The 24239-nt window shown below is 39.8% G+C and overlaps 1 protein-coding gene across 2 annotated transcripts in view; it reads left to right on the forward strand.

Annotated features, from left to right (window-relative positions):
• soga1 (suppressor of glucose, autophagy associated 1) overlaps positions 1-23810 on the forward strand; it is a 110268-nt gene extending 86458 nt beyond the window's left edge. For both annotated transcript variants that reach the window (XM_031286488.2, XM_031286487.2), the window contains exons 14-24: positions 411-527; positions 628-795; positions 6557-6712; positions 7276-7392; positions 9751-9815; positions 10055-10184; positions 10439-11029; positions 11708-11972; positions 13710-13928; positions 14866-15275; positions 17828-23810. In XM_031286488.2, coding sequence (XP_031142348.1) covers positions 411-527; positions 628-795; positions 6557-6712; positions 7276-7392; positions 9751-9815; positions 10055-10184; positions 10439-11029; positions 11708-11972; positions 13710-13928; positions 14866-15275; positions 17828-17962 — 2373 coding nt within the window. In that variant the 3' untranslated portion in view covers positions 17963-23810. The remainder of the gene's footprint in view (positions 1-410; positions 528-627; positions 796-6556; positions 6713-7275; positions 7393-9750; positions 9816-10054; positions 10185-10438; positions 11030-11707; positions 11973-13709; positions 13929-14865; positions 15276-17827) is intronic.
• The last annotated feature ends 429 nt before the right edge of the window (positions 23811-24239 follow it).

Below are 24239 nucleotides of genomic sequence, written 5' to 3' on the forward strand. Positions count from 1 at the left end.
GGCTGTGTATCTTAAATCAGTACTCTATTGTCGTCAAAGCCTCAAAGGTTATCTCCATTTGTCCTAAAAAATGTTGGAATGATGTAATCTCAGGTTTTCAACCAGCGCAAGCATTAAGAAAAAACTTTGGAGGTTGAATCTGCTGCTATGCAGAAATCAAATAACTTGGTTAGGAGGAAAACTGACTTAATTTCACATAAACTGTTAAATATTTTGGATTGTACCGAATTTTGAATATTGTAACTGGATGGAAAGTTTAACAATTTCTGCCCATGCAGAAATAAAAAAACAACATAAAACTGTCCTAAGAAATTGCCACTGAGTGTGTTATAATATAGCATAATATACCAGAGGCTGAAATAAATGATTGACAGGTGATCCTGCTCTGTGATTTATTTTTTATTTTTTAGATGAACAGCCTGAAGGACCTCTACCTGCTGTTGGAGGAGGAAAACCTGACGAGCCCCGCTCACCAGTCTGACAAGAGGGCTGCTGCACAAGAACAACTACTCAGCCCAACTATCAAAGTAGGTAGATTGACACACACACACACACACACACACACACACACACACACACACACACACACTCACACACACACTCTTACATGCGTGTCTTTCCCTGTAGTCTAGTGCCGTGAGCAGCACCTTGGCAGACTTGAAGGTGGCGCTGCAGGATCTGAGTGGAGAGTTGCGACAGGAGAGACAAGGCTCCCAAGAACTCACCCAGCAGTTCGCAAAGGCCAAAGCATCATGGGAGGTGGAGAGGACCGAACTAAAGAGCCTCATCGTACAGGTGAGAAGTATTTCTGTAAATTGTGACAGGAAAAAGTTGTTTTGAGTATGAGTAATGTGAACACAAATATTTCTGTCAATGTCGGAAAAGTTTTGATTATTTCACATGAAGGTTTCTGTTTGTGGAGTTTTTGCTCCTCTCGTTGGTTTGAAGTGGGCATGACTCTGGAATAAAGGTGATCTCACATATTTCTGTGCACCAATCAGGATTTAGGATCCATGTTGCCAGGCCGCTGTCAATCAACTCTGATCAAACTACAGCCACACAGTCACGATGAAGCAGCTTAGCTGAGCTGATGAGTGTTAAACTCTTAATGAATAAGAACTTTTTTTATTCCAGACTTTGATTGTTGCTTATTTAGTTATACATATTTAATGTTGTAGAATAAAACATCCTATGTGACACAGAGCTTTAAAAGGTAGTAGTGGTACTTTATACATTACTTGAAAAAATCAACATGAGTTTTAAGTTACTCAAAAAACTAAACTTTGCCCAAATCCTTTGCTTGATTCAATGTGAGCTGTAGTGCAGTCCATTCGGAGACACACACTTTAATTGGTATAATAAGATGGAGACTGATGCAACATTGTACAAAATGCATCAATCTCTTTTGATTTTATATTCTACAACCACGTGTTGTCCATTAAGACAATAAGATGAACTAGTTTCCTTTGGTTGCTCTGCAGTTTTGAATGTAAGAAGACTGATTTTAATATTTTAAAAGCCATCAGATACTCAGAAACTCAAAAGGCTGGGAAAGTTGAGCAGAGCTAAATGAGGATGAGAAGTAAAATCAATGCAGTGGGAAGATTAGGTAAAATGCCCTAAATCTATAAATCAGTGCAAGACCACATCGTCCACTACAGAAAAGTCGATAGATGAAAAGCTTCCACCAAGCCTGACAAAATAAACAAGTTTCTTTTGAATCCAGGTGACTATTTCTTGCAAGCCTATGCTCATTTCTTGCATGTCACTGAAAAGCTATAGTAGACCGGGTGGGCAACAGACAGATGAAAAGAGAATAATGTGTGGGGTTTGTCATTTTCTACTTCTTGAACTGTCAAGTGGCTTATTTGTCCATCCAAGTCTTTCACCCCCTCTCTGTCTGTCTGTGTTGTCTACAGGCTATGAGTAGCGGTTTTAATGTTTTATCCTCCTCTCCTCTCTCATTGTTTCTCTGTCTCATAACAGCAACAGAGGCGGTACTTGAGTAAGTGTTAATTAACAGCCTCTGAGATAGAGCACAGCCTGTGTGCTACTGCCTGATAATTGAGACAGAGAGAGAGAAGAGAGGAAGATAAAAGAAAGAGAGAGAAAGGAAACAAAGAGACCTGTTAAAGTGTGGCAATTTAAAAAGCCTTTTCATGTGTTTCCTGATTGATATTATTCTGCTGTCTGTCATCATAAGCCATCTGTCAAAAATGCACTTTTTTTACATTTTGAGTTCCACAAAATGTGAACATACTGTAGATTTTGGGGCAGGACCATGGGCTACCTTTGTCCTTAAGCTAACCAGAACCAGCAACATTAACTCAGGTTGGAGGTGTCAGTTTGCAGAAACATGTTTTCCAAGTAAGTGCTGTGGTTGTTGTCAAAGTAATTTGAAATTATACATGCTGTGAAATTCCCTTTCAACAATTACGTTCTTTCAACATCCTGTTTCATGTAAAAAACCTGTAAAACCTTGTAAGGACATTACGCCATCCGTAGCAACCTCATCCTAATTTAACCCAAATCCTAATTCTAACCTCAAAAGCAAAAATCCACCCAAGGAAATAAAGTACAGTTTACACTTTTATTTCTTTGTAATTCTGGACATAAGTTTAGGACATTTTGCAGCTGCCAAAATTAATTTTAAAAGCAATGCAGCATCAAGAAAGCTTATTGGTTTTGTTGAAAGGCAGTCTGGGAAACCTCACTGACTGAAGTAGAAGAAAAGTAATTTACACTTTATCATATATAGATAATCTACTTGCATACTTGTAAGAAAGATGCGCAAGAGGATGGCATCTATTTTTTTTAATAAATATTAAACAAATGATACATTGGACAGCAATTTAATATTATAGCCACAGGCTGCAACCACCAGTCACAAAGGGGGACAAATATCAGGTACACCAGAAACAATTAGGCATTAAACGATTAATCTGCATACATACAGTCAAAATACATTTAGAAAAGGACCAATCTTATAGTAAATCGAATGATGAGCAACCACAGATGAGATCAGGAAAAACAGGAGAGAAACACAAAATAACTACAAAGAAATTATAAGGGGGGGGTATGGGTGTATTACTCTGGCATCGGTGCCACAGCTGGAACCAATCTCTTCTCTGCAAACAGCGCACACTGTACAGTATGCCATCAATTTGAACTGGTGGTGTGTGTGTGTGTGTGTGTGTGTGTGTGTGTGTGTGTGTGTGTGTGTGTGTGTGTGGACATTAACCAGCCCACCGAACCACATCAGTGCCAAGGCGTCCTGGCAGCGTGCAGCTCATCCTCCAGCTGTTGCTTTGTCGAGCAAGTCAACTCAATTTCAAACACTGTCCTACCTGTCAAACGGCTTGACAGAAAATTATTTTCGCCGTTCAGCCTGATAAACAAATACCGTCAGTGAAGTACAAACGATATCCAGTGCCCTGAAAGTGTGCAGTACATCACTGCCTCCTTTTTTTCCCCTTAATCAGTCATCCATCCTGACTGTAGGACATGTTACGAACACCTGTCGTTAACAGCTGGAAGCTCTGATCGCTCACTTATCCCATGTGTTGAATCCACTCTGCTGATGAAGATAAAGGGGCGGGCAGAGAAAAAAGCAATAATTTGTCTTTTCAGACAATATAAATGTCAATGTGCAACACAATGTGCAACTCAATATTCAACGAGTACTCATGCATAAAAAAACAGGTTATTCGTTACTTCCAAAACATAGTTTCAATTCATAAGTACAAGGTCAAGTGTTTTCTGATTTGCCACCTCTGAATTCAAGGTTAAATTTAGGCTTAACCCACTTGGTTTAAGAAAAAGACGTATTTACTTTATTTCCAAGAGTTGGATGAGATGATTAATACCTCTTCCACAACTGTATGCTAAATGCAGGGGGAAACAGCTAGCCTGGCTGTGCCCGAAAGTTGAAAAAAATCTGCCTACCAGCACGTTGCAGTTTATCTCATGCTTCCAGTCTTTATGCTAAGCTAAGCTAACTGTTTCCAGGCACTAGCTTCATATTGAGCATACGCACATGCAAGGTATTGGTCTTCTTATCTAACTCTCAGCAAGAAAGCAACTAAGCATGTTTCCCAAAAAGGATGATCTGTTCCTTTAAGGTAAGAGGGAACAATCTAATCATAATTTTAGCTAAAAGAACCCAACATTGCATCCTTAGCTTGAAAACAACAAGCCATGACGCAGTAACGCTTTATTAGGAGTAACTTTTTAACTGGAGTGTAAAAACTTTTTTTTAACCAACAAACATTTTTTCCACCTTAAACTTAGTAAGCTGTAAATCTGGTTCATCTTCCTTTTTCACATGCAGCTCTGTTTCTGATTGGTGTTCCAATAATTGTAATTACTAATTATATCCTAGTATTATATGTCAGACCTCTGTTTTTTTACCTTTATTTATCCAGGTAAGTCGATTGAGAACAATTTCTCATTTGCAACGACAACCTGTCACAGTCACACAGTTACACATTCATACATACATATTAGAAAACATTTATTAACAGGCACTGACAGAAAAAAGGCGAGTTGGGACTTCAGAGCTTCAGTTTTAAATACACAGCATGCAACGCAGTCAGCTTTGCTATATTTAACATCTGTATGCATTATACAATATCTAGGCAATGTTTTTATTTATAAAGATGGCACACATTTTGTCTCTCAGGAGTGTTGTGTTTCTGCTTGCACTAAAATGAACAGCTGATGGCTGGTATGAAGTACTGATAACATTAACTTTGTTATGTAGTAAAAATCTGCCGCAGGCAAATGATATGCTGCCCAAAATGGCACATAATACCCTGTGGGTTGCTGTTACACTAACCAGTGTTATTGTTTGCATACACAATTACTTTTTGTTACCAGATCATTTGCAACAGTATACTACAGTACAGTCCCTGTGTCTGCAGTCTACTGTATAATATTCACTCTCATAGTTTGTTTTTTAAACAGCTGAATCACAGTGATTTTAGTTTTTTTAATCTCCAATATTCACCTACTATTTATAACTTAATAACTCGATTCTATAAACATGTTATTTATATAGTTGTGTGTATAGGTCAGCACTATTTAAGCAGATAAACAGCTAATCACACTTAAGGCAGTATTCCTAATTTAGTATTAAAAAATATGATACAGAAAGATGACATTGGCTGAAACATGTAGCTGGAATAGTAATTTCCATACACTCTCTAATTGGTACAATAACAACAATAACACCAATAGATCTAATGATAGTAAAATGAACCCATTCCATTTTACCTCCCTCTCATCACTTAAAGACCCCTGTGGGTTTAATTTGTGGTTGTTGCCACATCATTGTTAGTAGCTCTTGGCTCTGTGTTTTTAGTAATACATTCTGTCTCTTACTGTGTCTATGAAAGTTGCTTCTGTATAGATACTTTTATTTATTTATTTATATATATATATATATATATATATATATATATATATATATATATATATATATTAAAACAGATTTTTCTTGTTTACTAATCAGGCCCAGAATTCTCCTTTTGAGATTATTCTGCTAAAACCTAATTAATAAATCTGTTTTTTATATTTGTGGTTTTAGTTGAATAAATTGAAGTAACTGAACTTGCTAAATGGTGAATAGCGAGTCGTAAACCAGACGTCTCTCATCCACCAATAAATGCCAGTCATCCAGTAAAATCGCCTCCCTCTAAACGCCTCAGCAGTAAACCTCGTTAAGACGTGGGGCTAGTTAGGCCGCGCTCATCGCTAATGAGCAATGCTCTGTTGCCATAGGAGCTGGGATAAGTGTGTGTGAGTTACACTGTGATTGGCTGCCAGACAGTCCCATTAGCACCATATATGGACGCCAGTGCCACAGAGCCAGACTGAGAGAGAATTGATGTGTGTGTGTGTGTGTGTGTGTGTGTGTGTGTGTGTGTTAGATTGATGGGGCCGGTAGTGTCGGCTGTGTGAACTATGAGGCTCAGACAGAGGAAAAGGGAAAGCAGAGCTGCTCATAAAAAAATCAAGCGATCCCACCTACAGGCTCTGTGACAGCAGGCCAAATTTATGGAGAGCAGGAAAAAAAGGGGTGAGAGCTCGAAATAGAGGGTGAGAAAGCAGTAGAGAGAGTGTGAAGGGGTGAGAAGGATGGAGAGAGATATTCAGAGTGGAAAGATAGGAGCAGACCATTTCTTTCCACGCTCTGTCCATACCATATCATACCCTTTCAGCAACATGAACATCATGCTCAATGATGCAGGAGTAGAAATTGCTCAGTATTTGAGGGGATACCCGGAATTTCCTCAGGTGTCTGAGGTAAAACAGACTCTGCCATGCCTTTCTCACAACCGAGTCAGTATGCAGCGCCCAGGTCAGACCTTCTGTGATGTGGACACCAAGGTACTTAAAGCTGTCCACCCTCTTTACTAAGAACCCAATGATATTGCCAAAAAAATATGCCAAAAAAAGAAGGATCTCCACATAAAGACCACCCATACTTAGGATGTAAGGAAACATGGGTGTCATTTTGACATTAACCATGATCTCTATGCCTTTCTCCTTTCAGTTTGAGACCAAAGCAGGCAAAGCAGCAGCAGTAGGTCTGTCTGCCACTGATGCACTGGATCCTCCAGACCTGAAGGCGGCGCAGAAGAGGGAGTGTGAAGAACACCAGCACCTCCTGGCCGACTCCTACGCAGCTGTGATGGACCTTACTAAACAGGTAAATGTTTCTGTGAATAGACCTTTTTCATGGCAGACATGTTGACGTGTCATAGTAGAAAAAGCACAGGTGTATTCAAAACTATTAATGATGGCTGCATTCCACTTAGGAGAGATCCTGGTATTGTGCATGCTGACTCACTGAAACAGCTTACTGGGACACTTGATGGAATTGAGCCATCGTTAAGGTTATCAATTTCAGCTGTGCTTTTCCTACTATGACAAGTCAAAATGTCTGCTGTGAAAAAGGTCCATGGATGAAGTTGGCTTAAAAGGCAATTATTTGCAAACTGTAAAAACACAAGGGCTTATAGTTATATATAATGGTTAGATGGAGATGATCAATCTGTGCGCTTTAGAAACCTGTTAAATTTCAAGTTATAAAAACTTAGAAGAAAGTCTGTTATTCAATTTGTGTGCTTGTTCAAGACTTGTGTTTTACTGGACATCTTTGTTAAATTCATATTCTGGTGGTGTGCACTCAACATTCATCTATTTCCTCCTCCTCTGATGTTTGCCTCTTCTTCTTGTCTTCCCGCTGTGACCTACCTGTGGACCAATCAGCTTCAGATCGGAGAGAGGAACTGGGGCAGGGAGAAGCTGGAGCTGCTGGAGAGGTTCAGCCAGGAGAGAGCTCAGTGGGAGCAGAGACTGGGAGAGGCCACTGCACAACAGGGGAAGGTATGACAGGGGGTGTGTGTGTGTGTGTGTGTGTGTGTGTGTGTGTGTGCGCGCTTGTGAGAGAGAGAGAGAGAGAGAGAAAAATGTCAAAGATGAAGAAGGATAAGGAGCAGGTGAATCTTGGGATGATGGAATCTGAGAGGATGAGGCTGTATGTCTAAGATAAGGACATCTAAAGTATATCGAGTCATTGGATCAGATGTGTGTTCCTTGGTTCACCCACTGCATCCAATTTCATCTGATGATTTCACAGATTTCTGTGAATTGTAATGAAAATGTACCAAAAATTAGGGTTGGAGAGCCATAGCGATCGCAATAAGGCTGATATAACACCCAAAAAGTGTACCCCCCCAACTAACCAATTAATCAAGAAAATAGTCAACAGATTAACCAACAATGGAAATACCTGTTAGTTGCAGCCCTATTAGACATGTGAAAATAGACCAAAAATGCTGATGCTGACAGTAACCACAGAGCTGTTAATGCCATAATGTGAGTAAGGAGAACCCTCTCTGGTGTTATTGTCTTACTGTGGCTGAGCTGCAGTTTAATGATAAGATGAGGTCACCAGGAAAACATGATCAGTCTGCTGATTATACACCAGCGCAGTCACTGCCAAGCTACTGCAACATGTCTGGGAGGGATGAGGAGGGATTGCATCAGTGTTTTAAAGTAGTCATTAGTTAGGAGTTTAGTTCTTCCACAACTAAACACAGAGAGAAAGATCCAGATACACAGTTAGTAGGTCAGCGCTCCTCCATTAGTTCTCCTCTGTCTGCTTTGGCTGCTTCCTTTGAGGTTTTCAGTCTGAGGGCGTCTTTGTCCTCCCTTTCTCACCTTCCTTTCTTTCCCCTTCTCGTTCATTTTCCCTCCTTTTCCTTCCTCCTGTCTGTTGACTTTGACCCCATCTCACTCCTTCCATTAAGTGGCCGTGTCCTGCATTGGAAACTTGGCAGGAGACCAAAGCTTGTTTTACTGTATTTCAATTCACTCTTCACTCTCAGTCTCTCTGAGTGTGTCTGGGTCATGCCCTGTCACCCACAAATCGTATCTACTGTCTACTTTACTTGTATTAATACTGTTGGGCCTTTCAAAGACTTCTAACATTTGATCATAATGCCCCCATCAGGCCAGTAAGTGTAAAAATAGTTGGATTTTTGTGTCAGTTGGACCTGAGTTAGAGCTATTCACAGTTACAAATCTGATGTTTACTTATAAATCAATTTTATTTATGTGAATTATTTTAAAATTGGACAGATTTCCAGTTAAAATAGGAGGTTGGCGTGGTTTTATGGTGAAACTAGAATTAAAAGAAAACATACAGTACATAAAGTCCGGGTCATGCCTTTCCCATGCCTTAGCCATCCTAGGATTTTTTTTTGGCAAACTCAAGGCTTTAAAACAGTAGTCCACAAACCAATGGGTGACGTCCCTGCTGCTACGTCTATGCTCTTAATACATCAAGGTTCAAGGTATCTTTATTATCCCCGAAGAGCAATTTGGTTTACAGTCAACATAGACAGCAAGCACACCAAAAAACAAACTATAATTACAAGAGTCACATTTTAAGAAAGTCATTCACAATGCTAATGGCAGCAGGAATAAATGACCTTTTGAACCTATTCCTTGTGCATCGTGGAAGATTCTATCTGCGCCCTGATGGTAGCAACATAAATTCGCACTCCAACACATGGTGGTCAGGTGTTACACCTCACTCAATGTGGTTGTATTATTTCCACATTTTTAAATTAGTTGAGCTACTCCACAACCGTTCCACGTCCTTCATGGCAACTGCAGAAGTACCCCCTTGGGTACAAGTACCCCTGTTTGGGAATCAATGAACTAGTGTATATGTAGCTTCCTGGTCTGCAGTTCAGTAAGTTGAAGTTGGAAAAGTCCATCAGTTTATCTGAACAACTAAACACATGATCTGCATATGTCCTTTTCCCCTCTTCCACTTTCTCACTCTGTCTCTTTCCTCTCTTCCTCTGAGGGGAAATGGCTTCAGAGTGTGAGATCACCTCTCAAGTGTGAAACACTGACTCAGCATCACCGTGTGTGTGTGTGTGTGTGTGTGTGTGTGTGTGTGCGCGCGCGCGCGCGCGCGCGTGTGTGTGTGCATGCTGTCTGCAACAGATAGATTATACTAGGCAGTCTTCACTTTCTCCTGGCAAAACTGTTCTAGATGATGGCAATGAAAGGAATGTGTTTAAAGTGGTCATTCAGGGTTTTGAAAAATGGGTAGGAATACAAAATGCTACAGGAAGAATTTGCGTGGATGATGCAGGTCTTTTAAATGCTAATAAGCTGTTAAGAAAGTATTTATGTGACAATCAGGTTTTTTGTTGTTGTCCTCAGTCAAAGTCATTAGGCGGCGAGTCCTCTGCAGACTCAGTCATCACTAATGGAACAGGATCACCAAGGTAAACATTTTTAAAAACATTACCTTACAGTACTTAATTTCAATATTAATCCTTAACGTAATATGGAAGACATCAGAAAATGTCTTTAATAAACTTTGTTGTTTTAATAAACTGTTTCATTAATGCTTTTTATTTGCAAAATGGCTTCATAAACGAGTGTAAATTTGTCTTCTTAAAAAGCAGAGCATGACTTTTCTTCTCAATTCTCAACAACTCATTCCTCCATTTTCAATGAAAAGAAACAAATCCACATCAGAGCTGAATGGCGCAGAAGTCAACGGGACAGCCAATCAGGAGGCGAGGATCCAGTTTGCAGTCGCAGAGCTGGGTGACCTCACCAGGAAGAATTGGACCTACCTGACTAATGAGGTAAAGTTGTGTTTGTATAGCTTTACTGCAGTTTATTGTGATTTCTTTACTATTATTTTTTAGACTAGTAAAACAAAGACTGAATGTATAGAAGTTTAATTTCTAAATCCTATACTCATCTCTGGAATTAAGACATTAATAATTAATGTTGGCAGTTATATTTGATGTCCTTACATAGTAACATAGTAAAAATGTATACTGATAATTATTTTAAACCGGTTTCCTCGTGTCCCCACTCTCTCATCTCATCTCAGACCCTGGAGGTTGGGGACACCTGTAAAACCTGGGATGGCCCCAGTGGCTCCTGCAGCAGCTTAGTAGGATCAGAGCTGGATCTGGAGTCTGTCCAGAGAAGCTACACTGCTCCAGACCGCACCGGCATCCGGATCTACTACAGCCCTCCTGCTGTACGACGCATGGAGCACAGAAGAAGGAGCCAGGAGGCCAACGAGCCACAGCAGGCCCACAACGGGCGCTCTTCCCCGGAACTGAGTGGCTCGGACGTGGATGTGGCTGCGGTGGAAACCCTTGAGGTTCAGCAGCAGCAACCTCCATCCTCCTTTTCGTCCTCATATGAGCAGTGGCTGAGCTCACTGTCCAAGCAGCACAGGGAGCTGCTGGAGAGCAGAAGTGGCTGTATCGCCGGTTCGATCCCCAGTGTCGCCAAAAACGGCGTTGGCGGATCGGTTGATGGGATGACGTCCCCGTCAGCTTTCCGCGGCCTGGAGATCGGAGAGATTTCAGCCAACTTAAGTGATGACATGAAGGAGATGACCAACTGTGTCCGCCAGGCCATACGCTCTTCTTCTCTAGAGAGGAAATCCACCAAGGAACCTGGGAGTCAGGTAGTTTCTTTTCTACGATGAGAAGTCTGATTTTATAGTCCAACTATTGGCCCAACATGAAATATGAAATATATTGAAAATATAACTATTTTATTTTGGCCATGGGACTTCAGGTAACTAACATGTATGTGTCCAAGGCCTATTGCCAAAATGTTTGTTTTTTTCTGTTCATGAGAACAGACTTTTAAAATATTTTTTAGATTATATAGTAGTAGGATGATTGCATGTATAAACAATAAATACAGTTAGATTCATAATAATCCCATTTTAATACCTCTAGTTATGATTCTTCATCCTAAGTAATTTAGTTTTTTTTTTTTTTTTTTATTCTGAAAGGCTTATTTTCATTTTTTTCAGTGCAGTAAGAAGTAAGTCAATAAGTAAGTGCAGTAATTCTTAGTGCTGTAAAAAATTCTTAAAACAATCTGATTTGAACTGGAAACAGGTTAAAATAATGTGACTCCACTGACAGATGTTACTAAATAATAATAAAACATTCACAGTTTAAGATGGAGATGTCTGCAGTATACTAACACATGCAGTTGCCTTGTGTAGGTTTAAGGGAAAGCGTCATATTCCAAATGATCTCTCTTCAGTAACTGTTACTATTACTCTTTATTGCATCTTCTCCTTCCCAACACACTAAACATTCTCCATCACTTCCATTTCTCCACCCAGGCGATGGGAATGTCCACCAGGTCCACGCAGACTGTCGCGCAGTACGTCAGCATCGGGCTTCAAACCGACAACCTTCATAGCAGCAGGGGGACAGGGTTACACTCCAAAGCCTGGTCTTCTCGCCCCTCAACAACCACCTCCTCGCTAGCGTCAGCCCGAACCCGGCAGATATCAACATCCCTGGATAAAGTTCACAGCCGCATCGAGAGGCCATGCTGTTCACCCAAGTATGGATCACCGAAACTACAACGCAGAGTGTCTTCTGGTAATTCGATTTTTGTTCTCTGAACATTTGCTTTAAAGCTGATAGTCTTTATTAGCTTTGTAGAAACTCATTTGGCAATGGCTCGAATGTAACGAACATTCATTAATATCAAAAAGTTGCGCACTAAAGCTTTAACATCCTTGGAGTCAGAGTGCTTTTAATCACAAGATTATTTTTAAGCCACTTTCTGATGGTTTTCTGTGATTGATAACACGGCTCCATTGATGTGCCTAATAAATCTTCAACATAAAGGGCTGCACAATATATTGTTTTTTTTTTTAATCGTTATCACAATTTCACCTGGCGGAATAAACACATCTTGAAAGGCTGCGACATATTGCGAAAGGCACTCAGAGATTCTTTTTGTTAGTTGAAAGAAAATATGAGTAGAAAACAGCACATTAAAATGTACAATAACTGTCATTCATTTTAATGTTCAGTTTGTTCAATCAAATAATGTTGGACACAATTTCCTTTCATTTGTTTTAAATTCAACAAGCAATTTGTTTTATTTTAGCTAGATGCGATGCGATTAAGGGCCGAGCATAACGCGTTAATTTTTTTTAATCGCATTAATCGCATGCCGGCATTTATTAATTTATTTTACACTTCACTCAGCTTTGCGTCGTGCCTAACAGGGTACTATTTTGACCCTTTGCAGCACCGTTACTTATCATCAAGGCTGCAGGCATGATGGAGAAAGACAGCAGCAATAACTCTGAATGGAGCTTTTTATTTTCCAAAACTCCCGGACGGCTCAGTAGACAAGTCGAAAGCCATATGCACATTGTGTAAAGCTGAAATTAAAATATCACCGAAGCACGTCAAGCTTGAGCTACCACCTGCGGAGCTAAGCATATAGTTCAGTTAACGTGATGCTAGCCGCTAGCATGCTACCCACTCAGGCAAAGCAGTATTTTGGAGAGTGCTACTTGCCGACCTGTGGATGAAACCAAATCCCAAAAATTACTACAGCTCTTGCGAAATGGGTGGCAACTAACTGCAGACCTGTCAGCATCGTAGAGGACTCGGGTCTTAAAGACGTACTACGGTTGGCATGTTCTGACCTGTCTCGTTGCCGTCGAGGGGGACAGTAGTTTCACGCACAGCCTGTATGACACGGAGAAAGCAGCCACAGTGGAACTGCTGCAAGGTGCTGCAAACGCTGTCTCATTAACCGGTGATCACTGGACGTCAGTGAGTAATCAAAATTATTTAGAAGTTACTAAACACTATATTGACTCTGGTAAGGATAGGGATTTTAATTTTTTAGTTAGGTACTTGGAGGAATTGTGCAATAATGACAGATTCACACATTTTTCTTTTGTTTACAGTAAATAAATAATTACAAATCTTAAAATCAATTTCATAAAGTAACTCTTTGCATTCATTTGATTCCCAATCAAGATACACTGGTAATAATTGCTTTTGATTGTTAATATGTACTTAAAAACTGTTCTGAAATGCAAAATAATACAATTTTAATCATGTGATAAAATATGCGATTAATCTATAGAAATTCAGCGATTAATCGCGATTTAAAAAAATGAATCGTTTGACAGCCCTAATTTTAGCATAATACTGAAAGTAGAAGAAATGCAGAACTGAGTACACTTTAATGTCTGTTTATTTATCGCAAGTAATATCGTTAATCGCGTTCAACAACGTTATCGCATATTTTCCTCATCCCCCCACTGTTGTTTGGGAGTATGAGACATCCAACTGTTTCGTTTTTAGGCTCCACTTCAAGACTGGATGGGAGTTCTTCCTCCAGGGACCGGAGCCTGTGGAGCCTCCATCAAAGATCCTTCAGTGGAGGCGGAGGCTCGGCCTGGGCTCGCTCCACCACCACCAGGGACAGCCCCGTGCTTAACGGCCTCACCGACGGCCTCTCCAGCCTCTTCAGCGTGGTGGAACACTCTGGAAGCACAGAGTTGCTCTGGAGGGCTGACGGAGGTAAGAGACCGTATTAAAGGTGCTCTAAGGGATGTCACGCGTTTTTTAGGCTAAAAAATCTTTTGTCACATACAGCAAACATCTCCTCACTATCCGCTAGCTGCCTGTCCCCTGAACACACTGTAAAAAAACGCAGTGTCTGTAGACAGCCCAGGCTCCACAAACAGCAACAAAAACAAACTGTTCCAACCTGCACCACGAAACATAACAAACAGTGTTCCAGTGTTCCAGCCAATTACCGACAAGAAGGATTTGGGGGTGGGGGTTGGGGGGGTTAGTGCGCGGAAGGAAGGGGGAGGGGACGGGATGAGGAGGAGGGAGGGGCGAGCTGGGCTCCGTTTTGTTTGACAATACTTAACGTCAACAAGAAGTGCCGTCACCCAACATCATTTAGAGCACCTTTAAAATAAAACCTTTCTCATGGAAGACATTTTGACATGTCACAGTAGGAAAAGCACAGGTGTAAAAAAATAAACTGATGGCGGATTTCTTCGGTTTCAAGGTCCTGATATTGTTCATGCTGGCTCACAATTTTTTTTTAATTTGTAGTGAGCAGTTAAAGTAAAAATCTGATGTTTTTAATTAATATGATTTATTACTCTGATTATTTACTCTTAGAAATCAGGAAACAGCAGCTAAATAATACCAAGTGTAGTGTGCAGGGGAGTATAGTAACACAATATAACTGTCGTGTTGAGTGTGATTATGGTTTTGTCTAGAATAAGTGAATTAAATTACTACTAGAAAGCAGAGGGGGAACACAAACTTCTACCATAAGGGGAAATTCACAATCTGGCTTTGACATCCAAAGTCTCCATTCCTGTTGAATGTCATTGACTTTCCAGTGCAAGCATGCCTCCTGGATTCAAGTAGTCCTGTAAACTACAATTTATAGAAATAATCATAATACCTGTCTTGGATCCCTGTTTGTGATTAGGAGCCAGTCCAGCACCGCAGCCTCCTGCTGCAGGGAAACCCTCCAGTGTGGCAGCTTGTGGATCTGAATCCGGCTCTCAGCGGTACGGAGGCCTGGTCCAGGAGTTTTTTAGGAATGACTGCAGCAGCCGTGGCCAAGGAGGAGTCACCCTGCCTGGGGAGAGAGTGCAAAGAGACTCCCATGGCAGTCTGGGTGTCATAGGGAGTTTTGTCAGCGTGGATGAGCCCAAGCCAGAGTGTGTGTCAGCTGGAGTTGGAGGACTCGGAGTGCTGGCAGGAAGCAACGACAATGTGACCAAGATTGTCAATAAGAGGTTTATGAGACAAACAGCTGGGGAGGAGATGGTCAATATCATGGGAGGAGGGAAAGAAACGATGAGCAACGCAGGGGCTGCAGGACCTGGGATGGAGGTAACTTTATTTTCGGTTTTTTGTTAGTAGACAACGTATAACAAACATACAGATAGCACATAGCTACATTTTGAACAACAATCACATCTTCTATGGCAATTGTAGTTATTCGATAGAAGAAAAAAAACTATAATTATGATATTACTATCACACAAAGCAAGAGGAGCGAAAAAATTATAAAAAATATATAGAAAATAAATAAAATAATACATTTAAATAATTAAAATAACATAACTAAATAAGGGGGGTTCGTCTCTAGGGTATCAACTAGGGACAGATTAAGACAGTGATGGCAGGATGGGAGGTATCCCAGTGGCATTGATAGAAGAGAAGTAGGAAATGAATGGGTTCCAAATCGTCCTAAATTTCTCCTGCTTCCCATCTCTCAGATATCTTATATTTTCAAGATGGATGCAGCTCATTAAGTCACGTACCCAGTTTATATGAGTAGGTGGTTGGCTTGACTTCCAAGTAAGGAGGTTTGACAAATTTGCAGTTTTTGTGGAGAGACCAAAAAGTGCAACAAGTGGACAAGGGTTAATTACAGAGCCCAGTGCAACTGAATAAATGGAATAAATTTCCAGAAACCAGTCCAACTTGGACAAAGCCAGAACATGTGAAGCAGAGAAGCTGGGGCCTGCCTGCACCTATCACATGTAGGATCTATCTCTGGTTTGATCTTTGCTAACCTAACTTTAGTCCAATATATGCATTGAATGAATTTAAATTGGACAAGACTATGACGGCTGCATATGGAGGAGGAATGGATCCTATTTAGAACTTGTTTCCAGATCAACCTTCCAATTTTGTCTAGCTGTAATAGCAGATTAAGGCGAGAATACTGCAATACTGTCATAAAGAGCAGATATAGCACCCTTGTTATTGATGTTAATTTCAAGAGTGGTGTTGAGCTGTGTTGGAGAAGGAAGATTTATGCATTTTTATTTTAAACATAAAAAAAGGACCAGTGGTTTTGCTTGTTGTAGCCCATTTACATTAAAGCAACACTAGAGAACTTTTCCCGCTTCTGTCCCCCTACAGGTTGGAAGTGGAATTGTCCATTACATTACATTGTCCAGTTCATTCGATATATTGTACAGATCCGCTACCCGATCTGGCACACTTGCATAATGTAATGTAATGGACAATTCCGCTTCCAACCTGTAGGGGGACCAAAGCGGGAAAAGTTACCTAGTGTTGCTTTAAATAACATTTACTTTACATCACAGCTATTCATCTGCAAACAATTGATTTGGGTTAAAAAAGAATCAAAATATTCTTTCTACTGTTGCTGTACAGTTTCGATTTAGTTTTCTATTCATTTCTCTATGATATGAAAATCAATTAGATTCTTAGAACTTGCTTAAACTGTGTAATCCATCACTGTGACTATCAAGTCTGCATTCATTTTTGTCAGTGGTGCATTATGATTGGTTTGTGATGCAGTTTAAGTGCAGATTGATTTTACAAGTCTTAAACGCCTTACCTGTAACAATAATATGAGGTTAAAGATGTGTGCACACTTGGTGTTCACTGTAATGGATTACACAGAATGAAGACCTGAAACCTACAAAGACTGGACAAACCACATAAAGACTGTTTCCACCAACATCTACAGATTGTTTTCGTCTTGGTAGTCAGAAAGGAGCATATACCGCTGGGGCGGCTGTGGCTCAGGTGGTAGAGCGGTCGCCTACCAATTGGAAGGTTGGTGGTTTGATCCCTGGCCCTGTCCTATGTCGAAGTGTCCTTGGGCAAGACACTGAACCCCGAATTGCTCCAGATGCTGCGCCATATGAGTGTGAATGTTTATCTGATGAGCAGGTGGCACCTTGTATGGCAGCCTCGGCCGCAGTGTATGAATGTGTGTGACTGGTGAATGGTTCCTGTACTATGTAAAAGCGCTTTGAGTAGTCGTTAAGACTAGAAAAGCGCTATATAAATGCAGTCCATTTACATTTACTGTAGTCAAAGAATGAATAAATACACAGACAACACACTTGGAGATAGGTAGACTATGATTACAGTCAAGCTAGGCAAGATTACTGTACCAAAACAGAGTCTACATTTTGATGAGATGGTGAATAGAGAGATTAGGGCAATATAAAATAAAAAAATAAAAATAAAAACTCTCCTGTGAGAGCTGGAGTATAGAGGACTTCATTTAAAATAATCTTAATTCCCATCAATGAGAACAATGGGCAGCGACTGGATCGGAAAGCTAACAGCATGCGTTTATTAGCTAACTGCCAACACCAACTGACCCAGAGTGGAACAGACTGGGTTCAGCATCACGCCCAAATCTTATCCATAATAGGGTCAACAATCTTAAAAATAGAAATTAGTGGAAACTGATGGCTGCCTGGGATGGTGGGAAAACAGATGTACCGCATTTGAATATGTCCATAAAAACATAATCTGTAGTTGAGAAGCTAAATCTTACACTATTTTTAGAACTCAATCAAAAATTAAAAAACATGTAATATGTGTATTACATTAAAAAACAAACAAAAAAAACATTCATACCTGCATGTTTGCTTTCCATTTCCCAGGATGCTCCCTGTGACTGTGCTGCCCAGTCTTCCTGCCAACCCCGACCATCAAGAGCAGCACCTCGCCATTGCCATCACCGCCAACAAGAGTCTCCGGCGGCAACTGAGGAGAAGGGCGACACCTGCAACGAGTGACAACACTTCTACTGCCACACTCAAAGACACACAACACACACAAGCAATACTGATTCTTCACTGTACACCACTGCCATGAAAACACACTTTCTCACACCTCTCGCATCAGCAAATGTACATACACACCTACAACCTGCCACACAGGTGCACTGCCAAACATAACACACACCGCTAGCACACTGCACAGACTGCCCCACAATCCCACTGCCACATGCACACATTCATAAAAACATGCACACCCACACAGAACCCTGGCAATTTCACACTTGTCTTGGACTGTACCATCCTGATGCCAAGGAAAGGCAGGACTGAAACTTCAACCTAGCAAGAGATCCAACCATCCCAAAACTACCAGCAGGACATAAAACACACACATAATCTGACACACTCAACTAAACAAGAACAACTCTACGAACTGAAGAGCGTCTAACAAGAAAATGATGTCAGGACTGGTTCTACTAAATCCCCACAATTTAAGGAATAACAGGTACTACAAATGGTCAGTTTTGGACGTTGAAAATCCCCCTTGATGACGTCGTCTTGCCACCAAGCTGCTGGACCAGCAGCCATGTTGGATTTACAGATAATCACGGTTAAGAAAAGATTTTGTCTCAGTATGAATATGTGTCGAAAGTGCATGTGTACCTTTGGGAGCTACAGTATAAAACTGGAGAGGAGACATCCATCACAGCTGGAAAGATCTTCCACATTGTGGTAGAAACTCTGAAACCATCGATCTCAGAAGAGTCATTACACTGTCATATACACGTGCTGTGCTGGCAAATGTAATTATGCCTTTTTGATTGATTAGCACAATAACATTCCAGCGAGTGTCTCCAACATGGATCTGAAAACGCCATCTCTTGATGATACTTCTGCTTCAGCTGCAAATGAGCATTCAGTGTTTTTCCTATCACAGTAGGAAAAAGAAAGATCTCGAGGACTATTGGACTACACACGCCAGCATAACCAGACTAACTCCATTGATGGATGTTTGGACTTGGACACCTCTATAAATGAGACCAGAGAACTGATTTGAGTGAACCTCCTACCATTGTTGTTTAGTTGCGAACCTTAACAACAAGAAAGCTCCCCAGGCTTGTTTAGATGGAACTGTCCACTGTGTTCCCAAAATGACTTTGGCAACACGTTTTGTGGCATTCTTGCCATGACCTTGTAGATGTAAAAAAAAAAAAATTAAATACTTCAAACGTGTTGCCCCTCCAGAGTCGGATTGGAAAAATTATAGTTTTGGTTTCAACCTGTTACAGCAGGCAGAAAGTGCCTGTTTGTTTCATATTTTTGAGATATTCACCGAAGAGGATTCATCGTTAACCCTTGATGATTGTTAATGATCTTATAAAGACATGTGGTGCACAGTCCTAAAGCACACTGTCCTAAAAAATGTCAGTTGGTCACACTTTCTGATTGACTGCAAGGTTAACCTAAAAGCCCATCTGCAGATTCCACTTGGCATTGTTTAGCGATGCACTGATATATCACTATTTTAACTTATTTGACCAGTTCTTCAGAGTGCCACAACAACTAATATGGGGTCATGCTACAGAAGCCCAAACCAAAACGTAAAATCTTGTTCCATTCTTTAGAAAAAGTACAGAAAATAAAGATGGTTTACACTGAATTTTCCTGTCACACATGACTTCACACACGTGCTTTATGGGATCAGAAATTATGTGTCCAAACTCAAAGTGCTCATCCAACATCGTCAAGAAACGCTCATTAACTCTAACCAGTGTCCAAGGAGTATTCAGTCAATGCATTCCTTTTATTAGAGAGTCTTTCCCAGATGTATATGTGTTTGTATGTGCGTTTAATCATTCAATTCTCAGCGTTCTGGTGTACCAGTGCATCATTCCAAGGTCTAGTGAAGGAGATTGTTTTAAAATACTCCTCTCTCTGCTCTTCTCTCACGCACAACTGTCCTCATGTTGTAGTACTACACCAACGGCGTAGCTACTGTACGAAATCTGTACGCATTATGAAAATGTAGCATTACAAATTAATCTTGGTAAACGACAAAGCTAAGAGCTGTGACTGTCCATCTGCAGCCAGAGTAGTTAAAGCACTGACAGTTTTTACTTTTTAAGAAATACATTCATACAATGTTTTATTTAATTTGATCATTTTAAATGTATGTCCTTTCCTACCTACAGTCAGATCCAACGATATAAAATGTCTAGTAGGATGTCTGCACACTTAGGGGAAATATCTGGGAAAGTAATGGTAAAGAAGTAAAAGACTGAAAATATGTTATATGGGGACTGACGCAAATGGTCTTATTGGTGAATTGAAGACATAAAAATATTGTAAACTGAAAACAATCATATTTGAGGGAATTTTATTCCATTTCTTTCTCCTATCCCTTCGTTTGCCATATTGTTCTCTTTCTATTGAACATATATTCAAAGTGCCTGTCAGATTACCTATTAGTCAGCTCACACCAAAACTGGACTCCATATAAAAACACACACAAACAAACCCAGCAGGCCTTTTTTTAATGGGTAAGATTGTTTTTATGCACATAATTGTGATCAGGCTGTACTAAAGCTACAATGAAGTACTGTACCACAGTGGACAAGATGACAAGGTATAGTAGGATATAGTATATACACTATATTAACTTTTTTTATACCAAGGGTTATTGTATTTCTGGAAAGTAAATTATTTTTGTTTTGTTTATTTTATATGAATGTTTTGCTGGTATATTACTCTGTTGTTTCTATTGTTTCTATTTAGTTGTCATGGTGCTATTTAGTGTAAAGTCTGCTGTGGGCTCACCATCTATTTGAATATGTCTTTCCTACTGTTTGTGTATGAGCTGCAGTCGAGCGTTTCTCCATCTCGGCACACCATTTAATGACTCAGCAGTTTAAAATAGGGCATTACAGTAACAGCGCATGCATTTAAATAACACAGTGAGGAAAACCCACAGTCTAAATGATGCTGTCTGTCTCCATTCCAGCCCTCACTGCTGGTAGAAAACCAAGCGTCTGAAACCAGTCACTGCTTCAAAAGCAAACAACCCCTTAAGTCATATAACCTGATCAAAGTGTTCACAAGTGTCCCAAAAAGCACAGCTAATGCGATTGAGTACACATCCATTCCACAAGTAAAAACTACAACTGGTATAGTCACTAAAGAGAATTAACTTAATGCTAATGAATATTATGTTTTAAAAACAGTAGAAAAGGGGGAAATGCCGAAAACAGCTCGCTTAGCGACAAGCTAACAGGTTCATGGCAAAGCAGCTACAGTGACCTGCATGTCAGAACTAGTTTACATGGAAAAATAAAACACAGGAGGAGAAGGACATACTCCACTGAAAATGCATAGTTTGTAGTATCCAGAAAGGTTCCTCTCAAAGGTTTGTAGTCTACACAGTTGTCTCTGGTTAGATTCATAGCAATTTCAAGCCATTCCATGGGGCTCTTCATTATGGCTGCCGAATCTTTGCCATAAATGTCTGTATACCGTAAAAATACACAATACACAATACAGAGTGTAACCACAGTCCAGTAATGACTAAGTTGTCCCACAGTCTCTCCCACCGCACACCACAAATGGATGTATTTCATAGCCTAATATTAGGTCTGGCACCATTTCTTCTTTTCACTGCAAAACTATAATCTATAAAACTATAATCTATCATAATGAACCATTAATCCATCACATTTGAAATGTATGTAACATGTAAAAGGGCAACTAAATGCCAATTGAGTCTAAACATTTAATAGGATTGTTTTAATTGGCAAACACAAACCTGAAACAAATCTAAACAAAATATTAGAGAAATGTTGGCACAATTTACAAAAACAATTGTCATTTGATCATGTATAATTTCAGTACAAATATTTAGGTAGTGATTTTAATTATCTTTTCAAAAGTTCCCTATATTGCCCAACTCAATAATATGGGTGAAAAAAATTCTTTAGCACAAGAAAATTTGCCATATTCTGCTCTACCTCTTACACTTTTTACACCATTACTATCTGAGATATGTCATTAAATAACACAAAACTAATGTATCTTTAGCTGAACATATTTAATGTCAGTATACCAGGGCCTCAGTCCCATTGTGATTTAGTCTTGCTGTCACTAAGAAGGTCACTTTGTGTTGTGCTCTACAACATAGACTTTAAAAATAATGGACGGAGCTTCCAGGTCTGAAAAGTGAAGCAAAAATAGAAGTGCCTTAAACCTGCATTCTATCTTATTTCCAGCCATGGATGTATTATATTAACAAACTCAAGGTTTTAAAACGGCAGTCTACAAAGCAATGGTTGAGGTCACTGCTGCTACATCCATTATTTTTACAGTCTATGCTCTACAAAGATCTCTTGGTTTAATTAAACCGCTACTTACCTTTCTGCAAATATTTGGCTCCAACCAAGTACAAGCTGCACAATGACTAATTACATGGAGTTAAGCTTAAATGTCTTAATTTGTTGTTTTGCAGTAGGTGCAGACTGATTTGTGTTTCTTCAATGGTTGCTCTACTACATACATTGTGACGGACAATACGTGTTTCAAACCAATAAGGGATCTTAGTTTAAGGAGTACACAGCCCTAGACATTTTGTTTAACTTTTGTGTGACCAGACCTCCAAATGGTTGAAACCAAGGTTATGTTTTGGTTAAATGTTTAGCCAACCTCCTGTCTTTTGTTTTCGGCTGATATTGCGATATATATAGAGTTGAGTATAGGCAGGTATTTTAGACACAATAGATGATTCCAGTAAATGTTCAGGTTGAGGATGAAACTGCCACTGCTGTTTGATGCTGGGTTCATGTAACATTGGAGGACACACGTTACATGTTTTAGCTGATTTGAACACAAACAATTACGTAGTTTTACTTTAAAAAATCAGATGTGACACATCATAGCTGGAAATACACCTCAAAGCTCCTACTGGTATTTACTGCAACATGGATATATTTTCTTGCATTTACTATAAAGATCTAAAACGGCGCAGTAGTAAGACTCAAATCTCTGTCCGACTCTGATGTCATCTGTCAGGTTTGTCTCTGCCTCTCCAGCCTTTCCACCTGCCTGTCAGGTGTTCCATTTGCTCCTCCCCCTCAGGTTATAAGTACTAGACATCTGCCGTCAATGACAGACATTTCTACAGGTCCCACCGCATCACCAGCCAATAACTGATGAGTTTCGTACAGGTTGCATGGCACAAACCATGAGTCTCATTATTTCCTGTATGTCTGTAAACCTGTAAGAAAAGCAACATGAATCTTTTTTAATGTGTTTCCATACCATTCATATGATTATTACACTCTGGGCATATGTAAATGAATTCTTAGCTGTTCATAATGTTAGCTAAACTATTACCTAAAGACTGCCTGTATATTCGCTTTATATACTATTACTCTTGTCTTTTTTTAATAATGCTTGTTTCTTGAATAAAAGGAGAATGCAATGAAAGATAAATAAAATGAGTACATGGTAAGGAAATGTGTCCCCTTGTATTGCAACTTGAAAACAAATGAAAGGTTTGTACTCTCTCTGTCCTTTTGTTTCTTTGAGAAAAGCTGAATGTCAACAGCTGATCTGAACCAGGTCGCTGTGGAAGTATGTAGCTCTCTCCCTTTATAGACCACACTTGAGCATTTCTTCTGTACATAGGTGCATTTTGAAGCTGATGGGAAAAAAGCAGCAAAAGTTAAATAAGTGAAATAAGAAAATTTGATCCAAGTCGATTTTTAAAAAGGTTGGGGAGTTTGTTTGTTTTTCCGGCCGATGTAGCTTGTAAAACAAGATATTATAACTGCCTCCTGTTTGTCATAGAATTCACAAATAAAAAGTTTGTTGGATATTAGCATGGTTTGTTTTCTTGTCATTTTGTTCATATTGAACATGGGTAAAATATCTCTCCCGTCACACAGATTAGTTGCTATAGTCAAGGACTTGTTATGCAGTTTGGTAAAAAAGTTATAAAATGCCAAGCATGACTAAAGAGAGGAAAGAGGAGTGATGATTAAGTGAAGACGGTATGGAGAGGAATAATAGTTTAAAAAAGGTATTCCTAAATCCTCATACAAATTAAAATAAAAAGGTCATTCATTGCAGGAATTCACATTAAGATGTTCTGATCTGCACCTCTATGGTTCATATTTGACTAATTCTAGGCAACTAAAACTACTTGGTCAATGTTAGGGAAAATGTTAGGGCCATAGTTAGAAACTGTTGTTAGTAGGATGGCAACAGTCTTTGGTATCAAACACCTAAAACCCACATCATCCACCTT

The sequence above is a fragment of the Sander lucioperca genome, chromosome 12, assembly GCF_008315115.2.
Source record: "Sander lucioperca isolate FBNREF2018 chromosome 12, SLUC_FBN_1.2, whole genome shotgun sequence".
Taxonomy (NCBI): domain Eukaryota; kingdom Metazoa; phylum Chordata; class Actinopteri; order Perciformes; family Percidae; genus Sander; species Sander lucioperca.